Source organism: Dicentrarchus labrax, unplaced genomic scaffold, assembly GCF_905237075.1.
Source record: "Dicentrarchus labrax unplaced genomic scaffold, dlabrax2021, whole genome shotgun sequence".
Lineage (NCBI taxonomy): Eukaryota > Metazoa > Chordata > Actinopteri > Moronidae > Dicentrarchus > Dicentrarchus labrax.
The window spans coordinates 16207165-16222500 of NW_026136712.1; the positions used below are offsets into that span (position 1 = coordinate 16207165).

The 15336-nt window shown below is 38.5% G+C and overlaps 1 protein-coding gene and 1 long non-coding RNA gene across 6 annotated transcripts in view; both read left to right on the forward strand.

Moving 5' to 3' along the window:
- Positions 1-15336, forward strand: part of dock1 (dedicator of cytokinesis 1) — a 176579-nt gene that overhangs the window by 38784 nt on the left and 122459 nt on the right. For all 4 annotated transcript variants that reach the window (XM_051417283.1, XM_051417285.1, XM_051417282.1 and 1 more), the window contains exons 18-22: positions 559-742; positions 11571-11668; positions 13394-13483; positions 14852-14952; positions 15074-15202. In XM_051417283.1, the coding sequence (XP_051273243.1) occupies positions 559-742; positions 11571-11668; positions 13394-13483; positions 14852-14952; positions 15074-15202 (602 nt within the window). The remainder of the gene's footprint in view (positions 1-558; positions 743-11570; positions 11669-13393; positions 13484-14851; positions 14953-15073; positions 15203-15336) is intronic.
- LOC127373144 (uncharacterized) lies at positions 4540-7352 on the forward strand. Of its 2 annotated transcripts, XR_007886887.1 has the most exons (4): positions 4585-4698; positions 5249-5359; positions 5910-6020; positions 7226-7352. It is a non-coding gene; the product is annotated as an uncharacterized LOC127373144 (long non-coding RNA). The 2 variants fall into 2 exon arrangements; XR_007886886.1 differs by lacking the exon at positions 5910-6020 and having other exon boundaries at positions 4540-4698.

Consider the following 15336-nt stretch of genomic DNA (forward strand, 5'->3'; position numbering starts at 1 on the left):
TTTGGGACACGACCACAACAGAGATGACTCCTGGGTGAAATATTGGCCTGTCTTATTAGTAGCTGCCATGATAATAGCTTCACTGCATTCTGTGGAGAGTTGTGTAGTTGGTACGCATCAACCCCCACAGTGAAATGAAATTACTTCCCAATTAAAATCCCTTGCATAATGATATCTTTGCATTACGGTTCCCATTTATGTTAATTAAAAAGTTAATGTGGGAAAAATTCCCCCAATTAGATTTTTCTTTCTCTTATGTTTTGCATTGCAGTTGTCAGTCAAGGTTGCTGTTTGGCAAAGAGTTTCGTTATTACTCTCACATCAGACAACTGGCAGAAAAACGTTATTGTAAAAAGTGGTTCAGTGATAGGATCCACAAGGAAAACCCATCTTAAACAACCCACAGGAATAGAATATAAAACTTCACTGCAACATAAACAGAAGATATGGATATCAGATATATGGACTGAAAAACCCATATCGGTCGACCACTAATTTAAATAATTCTGCAAAAATAATTATTGTTAATTGTAAAATGGCAAATTTCCTGAAAAACAGGCAGAAGCAAAGAAGCTGGAAGACTCGTCTCTGTACCTGAACTTACCTGCCACAAAGCTGGAGCTTGAGGAGAAGGGCTACTCCTCCACCGGGAAAAGCACCCAGAACCTGGGCAACTGCACCATCAGCAAGGACTCCTTCCAGATCGCCACGCTGGTCTGTTCCACCAAGCTTACACAGAACGGTAACAGCTTCTATACTTCAATTAGCTATTTCCATACTTCTTTCATGTTTTTCTCTACACCTTTCTGAAACTGGATTGTGCTTGCAAGAGATAAATGTAAATGTATTTGTGAACCTACACAGAGAAGGGTGTTATGAGCAACTGTAGGTCACACTCAACAACGCTACTGCAGACTAAGAATGTCATAGCAGACATTTAGTAGCCGATACCAACCGATACCACGGAAAAAAGCTAATTCAAAATCAATAAAACCCCATGTCTTTCAACATACACTCCTTTATTAAAAACATTTGAACATTACAGAAAACGACAACAGTGGCAAGCCTCCAAGTAATACATTAAAAGAAACAACCACTCGATGTACTCTTGGCTTTAGTTATTTGTTTTATTTTATATAGAATATATAGAATGCCAATCAATATCAGCGTCAGTGACATTTTAATGCCTGTTGATCTGTGAGAGACAACACAATACAACATCAGATTTCCACACAGTCTGTGTATCCTGCTCATAGTTCAATTATAAAATCCAAGCGCACTGCAAAGCCCCTCTCCTGCCAGGTAGACAGATCTCTCTCTGTTGTCAGTTTCTAGCACTTACAGTTTTGTGGTGTATGGTCATTTTGAGACATAGGTTGTGACATGTTTCTGTGTCTAACTATGTTTTCTTTACATTGTGGTTTTCCAAATGTGACACTACGTCCCATTGGTCACGTACTGTATGTAACACACAAGCAAACGTCACTTGTACATTTGCTTATGTGCGGCCTAGAAAAGCAAAATTGCATTAGTAATCATTCTCTCATGTACTGTACTTGTAAAATAGCTCTCACTGAGGAAAAATATATTTTTAAATGTATTTTTTGCCGAGTAGACCCTGGATTTTGAAACCAGCTTTGGGCCACAGCCTCTGACTTTGAAAGACAGATTATCCATGCACAGTAGCCATGTATCACTTAAAGTAGGACTCGGGGACCTCTGCCGTCCTTCGCTCCATCCACCTGGTCTTTACACATGTCCATATGTTGGACATTTGGCCTCGCTCAAGGGTTTTCCTTCATCCTTTTTCTCCTTCTAGCCTACTTTCTCCCTCCCAACACCCTTCTGTCAGTCAGTCTCAGTCAGTAGATTTCAGTCCATCTCCGCTGAGCGGACGACAGCTCTGCTCTGTTTATTGCTGTCAATCTTGCAGAGTATTTTTTTCCCAATGGTGCTGAGAAGATCTATCCTTATTAAGCTAAGGAAATCCCCATCTTTACTCTGTGGCACGTGGATTAAGGATTTTGGCCTATTGTGTTCCCCCCAGCCTTTATACATGTTTATAAATCCCAGACATGGTTGTCTCAGTGTGGATGAAGCTGGTCCATTATATGTGTGAGTGGTCAATTGCTCCTGGCTCTGATTTCACAGTTACTCTAAACAGAACCATCCTATATGTCTGCTTTTTCTCTGCTCTGCCCTTGATGCATTGTGCATTCTTTGTTGTTGTTCTTTTCCAAGTCACCATTTTAATTAGAGCCAAAATGAAAGCTTCCTCATTCCTTTCAGTGTTTTCTGGCCACAGCCGGAAAGAGAATAGGAATGAAGAAGGGACAGACTCACCGCAGGCTAACTTTGACTGGAATTGAAATTAATTGTTTTACTTGCCCAAAGCAAGACCGTGTTTTAAATAAAGGAGTGCATGATGTCCTTATGTTTTTATTCATGGTAACACAAAGATAATTGTAAATAGTCAAGCAAGGGCAGGGTGACAGGAAATGCTTGGAGTGAACTGTTGAAGCAAATTGATGTTGTATGTGGTCCAGCACTTTGCATTATTTTAACAGTATCTGAGCACTCACGGAATAATCCTTGTATATGCCTGCAAATAAAAGCACTACAAACCTATTTTTACCTTCTTAAAGTGCTAAATGTGAAAAGTCCTCCTTTCAGGAATAGTAAGTAAAGTAAAGGCCATAGGTGATCAGCTATTACTGATGACTGATGACTGATTAGTTAGGACTACTCAGATCTAGGATAATGGCAATATTGCTTTGACAAACTCCATGAGGCAAGAAAGACGACACTCAAGACTGATTGTCTTGAGTGTCGTCTTCCTTGCCCTATCAGGCAGCCAGCAGTTTAGCCAGATTATCCAAACTACTTTATTGGTCGGCAAAGCGAAACCTAGACCAAATAAGACCCAGGCTTTGATAAAATGGAATTGCTCTTTAAAGAAGACCAGTGCACTGGATGTCATCCATATCATTACATAAATCCGGTGCTGCATTGTTGGTTTGTTAATGTGAATATGATGACCGCAGCATCTGAGGTTATAAACTTCAGGTAATGTGACTTAAGCATCTCCGCTCACATTACAGGACTGTTGGAGTTGCAAAGATTTTATACCTCCTTCACTTATGGAACCATCTCAGCACCTTTTTGTATGATTTTAAATGTATAAAAACACACGGTTGCTGTTCTTGATGCACTGACATTTTGGAGACGCAGGATTTTCACCTGACAGTGGCTTTGAAGAAACGCAACAGCTCTCTGTCTGCATTGATCTTCAGTAGCAATCTTCACTCTACTAGTCGCCTTAATAATGCAGAGGCCTTATGTCACCTTGTGGTAAATCCTTGCTATCTAAACAAAGTCCTGCATGGGAGAAAAAGTGGATTTTTCCTTTCTGCTCTCCTGTATGTGGGCCTGATAACATGAACAATAAATGTCCATAAAGCCTCAGTAATGAGGTCACTGCGGACTCCAGAAGAATTTTGTTGTCAAAGTGCGGCTGCATATATTGTGTGAAAGAGGGGGGTGTTGCCTGTTGTTATAGTAATGTTCCCTTTGAGGGTTATTAAGTTTAGTCTGCGGTGTAAGATGTCATTTAAATACAGTGGCGTGTTCCCTCCTACTCTGCTCAGTGGGTGGGGGATGTCAGCGGATGAGCAGCCTCCATTACAGAAGCCGAACCTGCCCACACTGATTACAGTAGATAGAGAAGTAATGTTAGTAACTCAAATCCTTGTCTAAACTATAGATGTACAATATTTAACATCCAAGAAGAAATCAATCAGCACCATTATCTTTTTGTCCACCTTTCATTTCTACCCTTTTTCCCTGCGAGACAGAGGGGCAGCAGTGTGTGTCCTGGTGAGACAATTCAGTCCTATAGAGCAGCTCCACTGCTGATATTTACCTGGCACTTTGTGGTGGTAATTTGCAAGGCACCAATAGGTGCTTGGGGATCAGACTGCCTTGTCACTGCACACTGAGCTTGATTAAACAGAGAGAGGTGTGTGTGTGTGTGTGTGTGTGTGTGTGTGTGTGTGTGTGTGTGTGTGTGTGTGTGTGTGTGTGTGTGTGTGTGTGTGTGTGTGTGTGTGTGTGTGTGTGTGTGTGTGTGTGTGTGTGTGTGTGTGTGTCCAAAAAAAACAAAAAAAAAAAAAAAAAAAAAAAAAAAAAAAAAAAAAAAAAAAAAAAAAAAAAAAAAAAAAAAAAAAAAAATTTTGTATGTGTTTTCCGTTTGTGTGTGTGTGTCCCCCAGGATATGTCCTCCCACGCCAAAGCTCTAGGAAAAGGTTTGAGTTCTTTTTAATAAAGCAACGCAGAGCGAATCTATCTCCGACTGTGCCAGAGTCTGCCTGCTTTATTAAAACCTAGAAGCTCTTTAAAACTCCCACCTAAACAGCTAGCTCACTCAGTCACCCATTCACTCACTCACCCACCCACCCAATTTCTCTTTTTACCCCCTTCCATTCTGATTTGTCCTAGACAATTTTAGGCATCCCTTTACCCAACAGTGTTTTTTGCAGTGATAACATCAGACTTAAACTTGTTTTTCATATTTTGAAATGTTTGCAGATGACCATGAATGCAGCTGATGCTGTCATTCCTGTGGAAAGCTCCCACCATGCTGTCTTGTTAGAGACGCAGATGACTGAAACTTTGAGTCCATGAGACACTAATCAACAGGTACATTCATGTTTAGCACTTAAACTTTACTCCTAGAATATTTCTAACTCACCGTTTGTTGCTTTTTATGCCCTTTAAGCAGGTAAATAAGCTGTTTTTTTAAATGCATCTAGAAACATAATGGTAATAGGATATTCAGGACAGATTTTAATGTTCATAGGGATGTTACTTTTGATTAAATATCACTCTATTCTGGGACATTCACGACGTCCCCATAGCACATCTTACATCAGTGTATGAATAGAAACTGTGTGTTAAGTATCTGACAACCTAGAGACTTGGTCTAGCATTGGTCCCCATAAGGAACCACGACATGGTGTGTGATATGTCCCCACTAAGCTTGTTTATTCAATATGTGTGAAAACAGGCAGAGGTTGATGGAGGAGGAGGGAATATTGAATTTGATGATTTTGTCGTTGAAGTTTCGTGCCTGTTGGCTTGAATTTAACTTTAGAAATTTGTCATTAAGAACATGCATTAGTGTAACTAAATATTATGCAGTGATAACATCAGACTTAAACTTGTTTTTCATATTTTGAAATGTTTGCAGATGACCATGAATGCAGCTGATGCTGTCATTCCTGTGGAAAGCTCCCAGCATGCTGTCTTGTTAGAGACGCAGATGACTGAAACTTTGAGTCCATGAGACACTAATCAACAGGTACATTCATGTTTAGCACTTAAACTTTACTCCTAGAATATTTCTAACTCACCGTTTGTTGCTTTTTATGCCCTTTAAGCAGGTAAATAAGCTGTTTTTTTAAATGCATCTAGAAACATAATGGTAATAGGATATTCAGGACAGATTTTAATGTTCATAGGGATGTTACTTTTGATAAAATATCACTCTATTCTGGGACATTCACGACGTCCCCATAGCACATCTTACATCATTGTATGAATAGAAACTGTGTGTTAAGTATCTGACAACCTAGAGACTTGGTCTAGCATTGGTCCCCATAAGGAACCATGACATGGTGTGTGATATGTCCCCACTAAGCTTGTTTATTCAATATGTGTGAAAACAGGCAGAGGTTGATGGAGGAGGAGGGAATATTGAATTTGATGATTTTGTCGTTGAAGTTTCGTGCCTGTTGGCTTGAATTTAACTTTAGAAATTTGTCATTAAGAACATGCATTAGTGTAACTAAATATTATGCAGTGATAACATCAGACTTAAACTTGTTTTTCATATTTTGAAATGTTTGCAGATGACCATGAATGTAGCTGATGCTGTCATTCCTGTGGAAAGCTCCCAGCATGCTGTCTTGTTAGAGACGCAGATGACTGAAACTTTGAGTCCATGAGACACTAATCAACAGGTACATTCATGTTTAGCACTTAAACTTTACTCCTAGAATATTTCTAACTCACCGTTTGTTGCTTTTTATGCCCTTTAAGCAGGTAAATAAGCTGTTTTTTTAAATGCATCTAGAAACATAATGGTAATAGGATATTCAGGACAGATTTTAATGTTCATAGGGATGTTACTTTTGATAAAATATCACTCTATTCTGGGACATTCACGAAGTCCCCATAGCACATCTTACATTATTGTATGAATAGAAACTGTGTGTTAAGTATCTGACAACCTAGAGACTTGGTCTAGCATTGGTCCCCATAAGGAACCACGACATGGTGTGTGATATGTCCCCACTAAGCTTGTTTATTCAATATGTGTGAAAACAGGCAGAGGTTGATGGAGGAGGAGGGAATATTGAATTTGATGATTTTGTCGTTGAAGTTTCGTGCCTGTTGGCTTGAATTTAACTTTAGAAATTTGTCATTAAGAACATGCATTAGTGTAACTAAATATTATGCAGTGATAACATTGACTTAAACTAGACTTAAACTTTTTTTTCATATTTTGAAATGTTTGCAGATGACCATGAAAATGCTGTTGATGCTGTCATTCCTGTGGAAAGCTCCCAGCATGCTGTCTTGTTAGAGACGCAGATGACTGAAACTTTGAGTCCATGAAACACAAACAAAAAGAAAAATAAAAAAAAAAAAAAAAAAAAAATAAAAAAAAATAAAAAAAAATTTTTTTAAATTAATTTTTAAAATAAAAAAATTTTAAAAAAATTAATATTTTAAGGCGGTTTTTTAAAAAAAAAAAAAATTAAATTTTTTATATAAATATAAAAATTGCAAATGTTGTAAATTTGATTTGTCCTAATTATTCAGATTCATTTTCAAGGTATATTTTTGTGACAGCACAAACGTTGTGTTTGCAGACAAAGGAATATTATCTATGTTCAGAAGTATAAACATTCACCAAGTCAGACTTCAGTTTCAAAATATTTTCTTGTGTTTAGACTTTTGCTGTTTTTAGGACCATTTGTTAACATCACTACTCCAAATATTTAAGTGTGTGAGAAAAGTATGATATAACATTTGCAATTAAGTGGTTGATTAACACTGTAGGAATTTTAAACAATTTTAATTGTATTGTCATAATATAGTACACTGGGATTGTGTTCAGTTCCAAGGATATTTGTCTAAGTAACTTCTTTTTTGTCCTTAGATGAAAGGCACAGATGTTGAAGATTCAAATGAAGTATCCGACTCTATACAAGTTTGTATTGTTGCTTTCAGTTTTGTCTTGAGAGAACGCAAATGAGCAGGACTCAATAAAAAGTTTAAATGTATAATTTAAATGAGAGTTTGACTTCTTGAACTAAGGAAATTATTTTTTACTATGAAGTAATGCAGCAAACAACACAGACAAACGTGAATACTAGTTTTAGGGTTGTTGAGTATTCTGTGACTGAGAAGTACAATATTCCACAGTTTCTGGGTAGTTGACTGTGGTTAAAAATAAGAACCATGTGAGACGTAAACGAAGAAAAACCCTTACAGTGAAATTAAGGTTGAAAAGTTTGATGGGTGAGACAACAATTTAGTAATTCACTACTAAATTCTTGGTACTTAAGTGACCCCTGATATCAAGATTAAGTTAGAACAATGTCTCTAGTATAAATGATATGTAAATCATTTGATTCCCATTTTATTTGTATAACAAATTGTATGTTTACCCTGTTTTCGCTTAACAAAACTATAAAAAAAAATAAAAAGTATATTGGTTCTGGAATAAATAATGTTATTGTGTTATGTACAGTACTTTTGTGCAGTTTGGTTTACAATGTGGAATTGTGATTCACAACAGTATCCAACCCTACTTAAGACTCCTCTTATATTACCACAAACCACGAGCACAGTAGTTCTTAAAGCTTAAAATACACATTTTCTTTAGTGAAAATATCCTAATGACACACTTTCTGCATTAATTTTGGTGCTGCTAAAGTAGATTATATCATTTGCATTATTGTGGTTTAATTCTAGTATTTGGTCTGATGCCTGTGGATAGCAGCTTGATAACTTTATGAAAAATCTATTATTAAAGACATAACCTGGTTGGTAGAGGACAGCTCCATTGCAGCTTCATAGCAGTTTACAGTACGAAGGAATCACAAAGTGGTTATATTATGCACTGCCATTGTTGTAGTGAACCTTGTGATCAAAAGAAGACAGGTAAAAATGCAATAATCTGAGGATTATATCACTTAAGCTTGTTGTTTTACCATGGTCCCCATTAATCAATTGGAAATCTGTGTAAATTATGCAAATTATATTTAAATGAGGTCCCCCACAAACATGTTTACTGGATTTTACATAGGTCCCCAGTTAGCATGATGAAAACCTTACTTCATCAATTCAGATATTTGAAGTCGTGTATGAGCTAACCAACCAATGGTGAGTGTGCCTGATTTTTTTCATACCTCTAGAACCTCTAGAAAGGGTGGTCCCCGCAAGTGATGATCAGAAATTTGGTCCCCATTGCAAATGGTAACCAGTATGTGTGTGTGTGTGTGTGTGTGTGTGTGTGTGTGTGTGTGTGTGTGTGTGTGTGTGTGTGTGTGTGTGTGTGTGTGTGTGTGTGTGTGTGTGTGTGTGTGTTTGTGTGTGTGTCTCCCCCCCGCGATATGTCCTCCCACGCCAAAGCTCTAGGAAAAGGTCCCACGCAAAAGCTCTAAGAAAGGGTTTTGGTTCTTTTAATAAAGCAACGCAGAGCGAATCTATCTCCGACTGTGCCAGAGTCTGCCTGCTTTATTAAAACCTAGAAGCTCTTTAAAACTCCCACCTAAACAGCTAGCTCACTCAGTCACCCATTCACTCACTCACTCACCCACCCACCCAATTTCTCTTTTTACCCCCTTCCATTCTGATTTGTCCTAGACAATTTTAGGCATCCCTTTACCCAACAGTGTTTTGCAGTTGGCAAGTAGTTGATAGACAAACTTTGAAGTCACATCTGAGAATCAATAAATAGTTTGAATCATTCATCAAGCCAAAAAATGCCAAACATTCATGCGCTTGAAGCACATTCTCAAATTTCTCTGTGGTATATCATTGTCAATGAACTTGGTTATTTGGAGTGTTGATTGGACGATACAGGTAAATGGACTGAATTACAGCATTTTTATCCAGAGTGCTTTACAACTTCCCTCTCATTCATTCATTCACACACACAAACTTACAGACTGATGACATCAAGCTACCATACTGCCTGACCACTGGTCAAAATAAGTCATTTTAAGAGGTCACCTTGGGAAGTTGTGATGTCCATTTCTTCCCCTGTAATAATAATATTCAGCATATTAAGTGTGTCTAAACTTCTCCATCATTGACTTCATATTCATCTCAGCCTTACTGGTTGCTCACAGGATGATTCTCCTGAACACTAACTCAGGAAAAGGAGTAAAGGAAAAAATATGGCACTTGAATGCCCCCTTGCAACAGACTGCATGCTTCATACACATGACACCTCGTCCCTGATCCCCACATCCGAGATGAAACACTCTTTTTAATTAAGCTAGATTTATGCAGGCGGTCTCCTGGTGCTGGGAGCTCGTGTGAAGTGGCTGCTGGCTCTTCCCTGGGTATTTTGCAGTGTGCTTCACTAAACGCAGGCTGGAGGAGAAGCCGAGATCTAATGACAGCAGAGCTGGGAGAGGAACTGGCCTGGTGAAAGATGTAATAACATCCTTGGCTGGAAGGTGAAAAATATTTCAAGAAAAAGTTTTAGAGTAGAGAAGTAAGGTTTATATGGTGTGTGATGCTGCTCTTACATCACTGTTGACAAAGCCTGCACTTTTAAAATGTATAACCAAATACAAGGCTGTTACTATTAAAGAACAAGCTATTAAGACTACTTTGTGGTTGTGTTTGCTTGTGAAAATGAACAAAAAAAATGCTTTTGTCAGGCAAAATGTGCCGTAAACAAACATTCAAATGGTAATATGAAGTATTTTGCATTTCAGTTGTGCAGTGACAATGTAACCTATTCTCCCAGAATTAATTATTCCACCACTTTCCATCTGCCAGTTTTGTTTTAAATTTAGCTGCCTGCGAAGACTCCATTCTCGAGCAGATGTTATTTGTCGAAGGCACTCTGTGATTTTCTTGTAACTCTGAGGCAAACTAGATCTCCCACACACCCTGCCTCGCTGTCCCATGTGCTAGAGAGTGCTTGCCCTCTCACAACAGTGGCCTCTAGTAAGACCAAGCTGCCCGATGAATCATTCTCTTTTCATTCCATTTGTCCGTCTGAGGTGCGAAACCGTACATTTTCATATCTTTATCTCCTTGGAGAGAGGGGATCCCTGGTAGTTTAGAAATGGTCTAGTGACTTAACCGCGATAGGTTGTCAGGTCTGCAGATGATAGGCATCCATCACGGTGTCGCCATGCCTGATTGACCATAGCCAGTCAGGTATGCGAACGGAGAGAGGGAGCAGCTAGGGGTGTAGGTCCCAGGGGAGATAATTTAGACATGGCAAATAATACACCATGAATCTGCTATAAGAAGGTTTCTCTGTCTGCCTTACATCGAGACTGGACTATACCTGTTTCGTAGTTTAATCGATTATGTGATCAACCAAAAACTTATTATGTTTTTGATTGTTAAATTGTCTGTGATTCCCTACTTTTCCAGTGTGATGAGTCACTCATTTTCTCTCCTCTATATTATTGGAAATTTCATATTTTTGGGGCCTGGACAGTTCTGGACAGACAAAACAAAATATTTAAGGACGTCACCTTGAGCTCATAAATTGTTATGGACATTTTGCAAAGACTGGATTGATGAGTTTAAAAAAAAGTATTCCAGAAATAGTACTCCAGAAATACATTTTAAAAAATCAATGCAGCAGAGGCGGAGTTGTGTAATCTCCAAGCACGACACAAGATAACCCAGATGACATCTCTGGGTTTGACAAAGCTCCCTTACAGCCACAGAACACATTAGAAACCTAGTTCACAGGCATAGTAGTAAACTCTCCTTGATGTTAACAGTTGGTGAAGTGGGGCTCTTAACTGACTGATGTCTCTCAACTCTCTGCGTCTACACCTTTTTAAAGGACAAATGTCTTTTGTCCTTAGAAAAGACCTGACTGACGTTCACAGGGCTGGTATACACGAAACCTTTAACATACCGACATGAGTGCATTTTTAAAGCTCCCAATTTGATAATCTGCCAAAAGGTGGTCTGAACGAGCGCTCCCTTGAGCGTGATTAATCACATCACCACTCATCCTCTTGGGCCTAAATTCATTTCTCATTATTAAAATGAGAGATCTAATAGAATGACTAACGCTGTATTTGGAAAATTTACAAACTGATTTGTGTGTGTGTGTGGGTGGGGGGGGAACATCTTAAACAAATGACTGACCCCAACAATCATTAAATTCAAATGTTCTCCCTTAATTGTCATTTTTCGCTGCCTTTCCATCTCTCTACACTCTGAATTACCATTGGCAGGATGAACTGAGGGCTGTGCTTTGTGGTAATTTTGTTCATTTTTTTTTTCAGTGGATCTTCTTGGCCTGCTGAAGTGGCGCTCCAACACCAGCCTGCTGCAGCAGAACCTTCGTCAGCTGATGAAGGTGGAAGGTGGCGAGGTTGTCAAGGTCAGAGGGCGAAAGTCATCCTGCAACGTGCTGGCTACACATTGTCTGTTGTCTCACAAAACTCTGGTGCAGTCAAAGATGGAGAAAAAAAAACGAATTATCTTACCAAACTTTTTTTGTTTTTGATTTTAATTAAGGTATCTGATGTAATATCTACCTCATCCTTATGCCTGGATACAGATTAGCAAAAAGAAAAAGATCTTAACAGCTGGTGACATAAACACAATCCTTAGTGTTCCTGAAAGCTACACCTTCTTGGCAGCAATTTCACAAATGATTTCACTGCCTGTCAGAGCGCACAGGTTGCTGTTTTTTTTCTTCTTCTTTTTTTTAATGTCTACTGCGAGGAGGGAGCACATAGCACCACACACAGCGTACAGAAGGGGAGGAGATGACCTGCTGTCAGTGGTATCGGCAGAGGCTCTTTAAGTGCTCAGCGTGGGGTAGATGAATAAATCACTCTCCAGAGAAAGTTTTGCATGGGTGGGTTTGGGGGGGGGGGGTCCTTCACCCAGACAGTTTTGATCAGGCCAGATAGATGCATTAACCACAGCTGGACCAGTTCAATAAACCACAGGGGTGTGATTATTATTACCACCACATTAGCACTCAATCTCTCCAAAGCGCTCCGAGGCTGTCGGTGTGCAATTAGATAACATTTTCATCTTAGCAATTTGTCAATGGGGTATACATTGTTATGGGGCTATATTGTGTCTCAGATATTATGCACAAAGATCATAGATAAGTCTTGTTTGTTTTTGTTTGCAATTGTGTTTTTATCATAATTCCGCTGTTGTCCTTCACCCTAATGCGATAATGTTTCTGAGTAAACAGGGCACTCCTCCCTTGTCTCTGTCATGCAGTCTGACCCATGTGAGATTGAATTGTGCTTTTAACTCCACATAGTGCACACTATGTTTGTTTCTCGTTGAGAACATGATGAATCTCATCCATCGTGAGATGACAGACCAAGCACAGTATAGAGCGATATCTCTGTTTCCGACACTTTTACATCTGTTTTCACGTTGCCTCAGAATTGGCTGAGTAAATGGAGCATGTTTCCCCAGAGACGAAGGGTGTATATAGTTAGTGTTTCTTGAGGTACTGCTGACAGGGAAATTATTACTGTCTTCACAGAACTATATTGGCTCATGTTAACAGTCTACAGGGTGCATAATGGAGTTCACTTGCCTTTTGGTTACACCGTGCAGGTTTTATGGGTTCCTTTTCAACATGTTTGGATTCATAATATTTGGGATTAGGACATGGCAAGAATTCAATATTATTTTTTATCAACTTTTCAGTGGATTATTATTGAAATCAACACAGAAAAATATTAACATTATGATAATGATTTGAAATTGGGATGTATTTGTTCCACAAATAGCATTAATTCCAGGTCTTGCTGCTGGTTTTCTGCCACAAAGATTCGGCTATTCCAGTGTATTTTTTGTGTCTTATTACGTCTTATTTTGTTGTCTTGTTCCACTTGACAGTACAGATAAATTCACTTGGCCTAAGGTCATTTATCACTTTAATGTCACCACCTGGATGGGAAATGTCCTTCTCAAAAGAAGAAAATGATTATCAATCTGCAGTTTGATTTGAAAGAGCAGTGAAAGCAGTTTTTCCATTTTGCAGTGAGACTTTCCATACCCATGTTCATTTTGAGTGCCAGGTTATATTGTTGGCCTGCCATAACATGCCGTGCATCTGTCATTCTAGTTCCTGCAAGACACTCTGGATGCTCTCTTCAACATCATGATGGAGAACTCTGACAGTGACACTTTTGATACGCTCGTGTTCGATGCCTTGGTAAGCAAAGCAGAATTCATACCAGCAGAGGTTCTTCTCTAAGTTGGAATAAACACATCTGCACAAAAATAATATGCTAGAGCTTTCATATGCTCAAACCCTTTTTTTGACAGGCGTCTCTGCTCTGTGTTTTGGTCCCTTTGATTTCACAAAAAAAAAAAAAATGTGTTTGTGTGGAACTTCCTGTTTTTTGCCCTTAGCTGTAGCTCAAACTACATGGGTAAACAACTCTCTTTTTGTTTCTGCGGAGAACTGTAAACCATGAAAGTACCATTAGTATAATGAATAATGATAATAATCTTTTCTTATGGCACTTGGATTTATTTGTGCCATAAAGAATCATTTTGACCGCACTAGTTTCAAACAGCATCATGTGCAAGAGAAGAAAATGGACATCTTCGCTTTGCAAGGGCAAACACACCTAGGGTGTGTTTAGCATACTTTCCCACAAGAATGTTGAGTGTGTGCCAGGGGTGTGCCTCAGAAGAAGGGACACCCCCCCCCATACAACATTGCTGTGCAGTCCAGAAGTATTTGTGCATTCACATTTATTTTTTTTTGTGGTTGTGCACTGATGTACACTGAATTTGAAATTAAACAATGAAAATGGGGGTTGGAAACGCAAATAGATTTCCATTTCACATTAGACCTTTAAACTTTAATAATATGATATAATATATTTTCAGTCATAAAATAGTTACGATTTATATAGTTTAAATTAACGGTGTGAACTAACACTAAAGTCAGTAGTTTAACCTCAGTCGCTCTCATTTTACATCCCTGGTGTTAGATTACAGAACCAAAAAAAACCAATGGAAAATGCATCAATGTCCAAATACTTATGAACTGCACTGTTTATTGTAGCTCTGCTCCCTGTTCATAAATAAGAGCCGGGCTCATCATTTACGGAAGGAAGTGCAGACACACTGCATTTTCATTAATGTTGTTTTTCTAACATTAAAGGTCTAATTTTCCTGCAAAATGGAGCATGAAGAAGGCAAAAAGAAATTAGTCTGCTGGAATTTTGATTACATAATTTTGGCATGTATTAAATCAAGTATTTGTAGCCAATGAGTTGACAAAGTATCTGGCATAATCCTATCCAGCATGCCATCGCCTAACATCATGGGGCACCTCTCCAAACAACAGTTTTCTCTTTCAGAGAAAGGAGGTAGAAATTGTGTAGTTGGGTGTCCTAGATTATTTGCAGGCTAGAGAATTGAGAGAAAATGGTTTTCTGCTCAAATGCAATCTTGTTTAATTTCCCAATCTATTTCAGCATATTGAGTAAGACAGGTAGTTTTTCCTGCTCTCCGTTATGAGCCATGTGGTTTACATTTTAATGAATATGTCTTTGTTCCCTGACAGGTGTTCATAATTGGGCTTATAGCCGATAGAAAGTTCCAGCACTTTAACCCTGTTCTGGAGACTTACATCCGAAAGCATTTCAGCGCCACCCTGGCATACACGTGAGATAATTAATTACCTTCTGTACAAATGCAACAAGGACATTTAATAACAAATATTCCTAAAATATCCTATTTTGTGATTAGTAGATTTGTCAGGCTCTCTGTATGATTGTGTTTGCAGGAAGCTGACCAAAGTTCTGAAGAACTACGTGGACAACGCTGAGAAGCTGACAGAACAGCTGCTGAAAGCCATGAAGGCTCTGGAGTACATCTTCAAGTTTATCGTCCGCTCCAGAGTCCTCTTCAACCAGTATGTCCTGATGCAAACATGATGTGTACATATTGTGATACTGTTGACAATGTATATAGATATATAGATATATATATATATCTATATAGATATATATCTATCTATCTATATATATATATAGATATAGATATAGA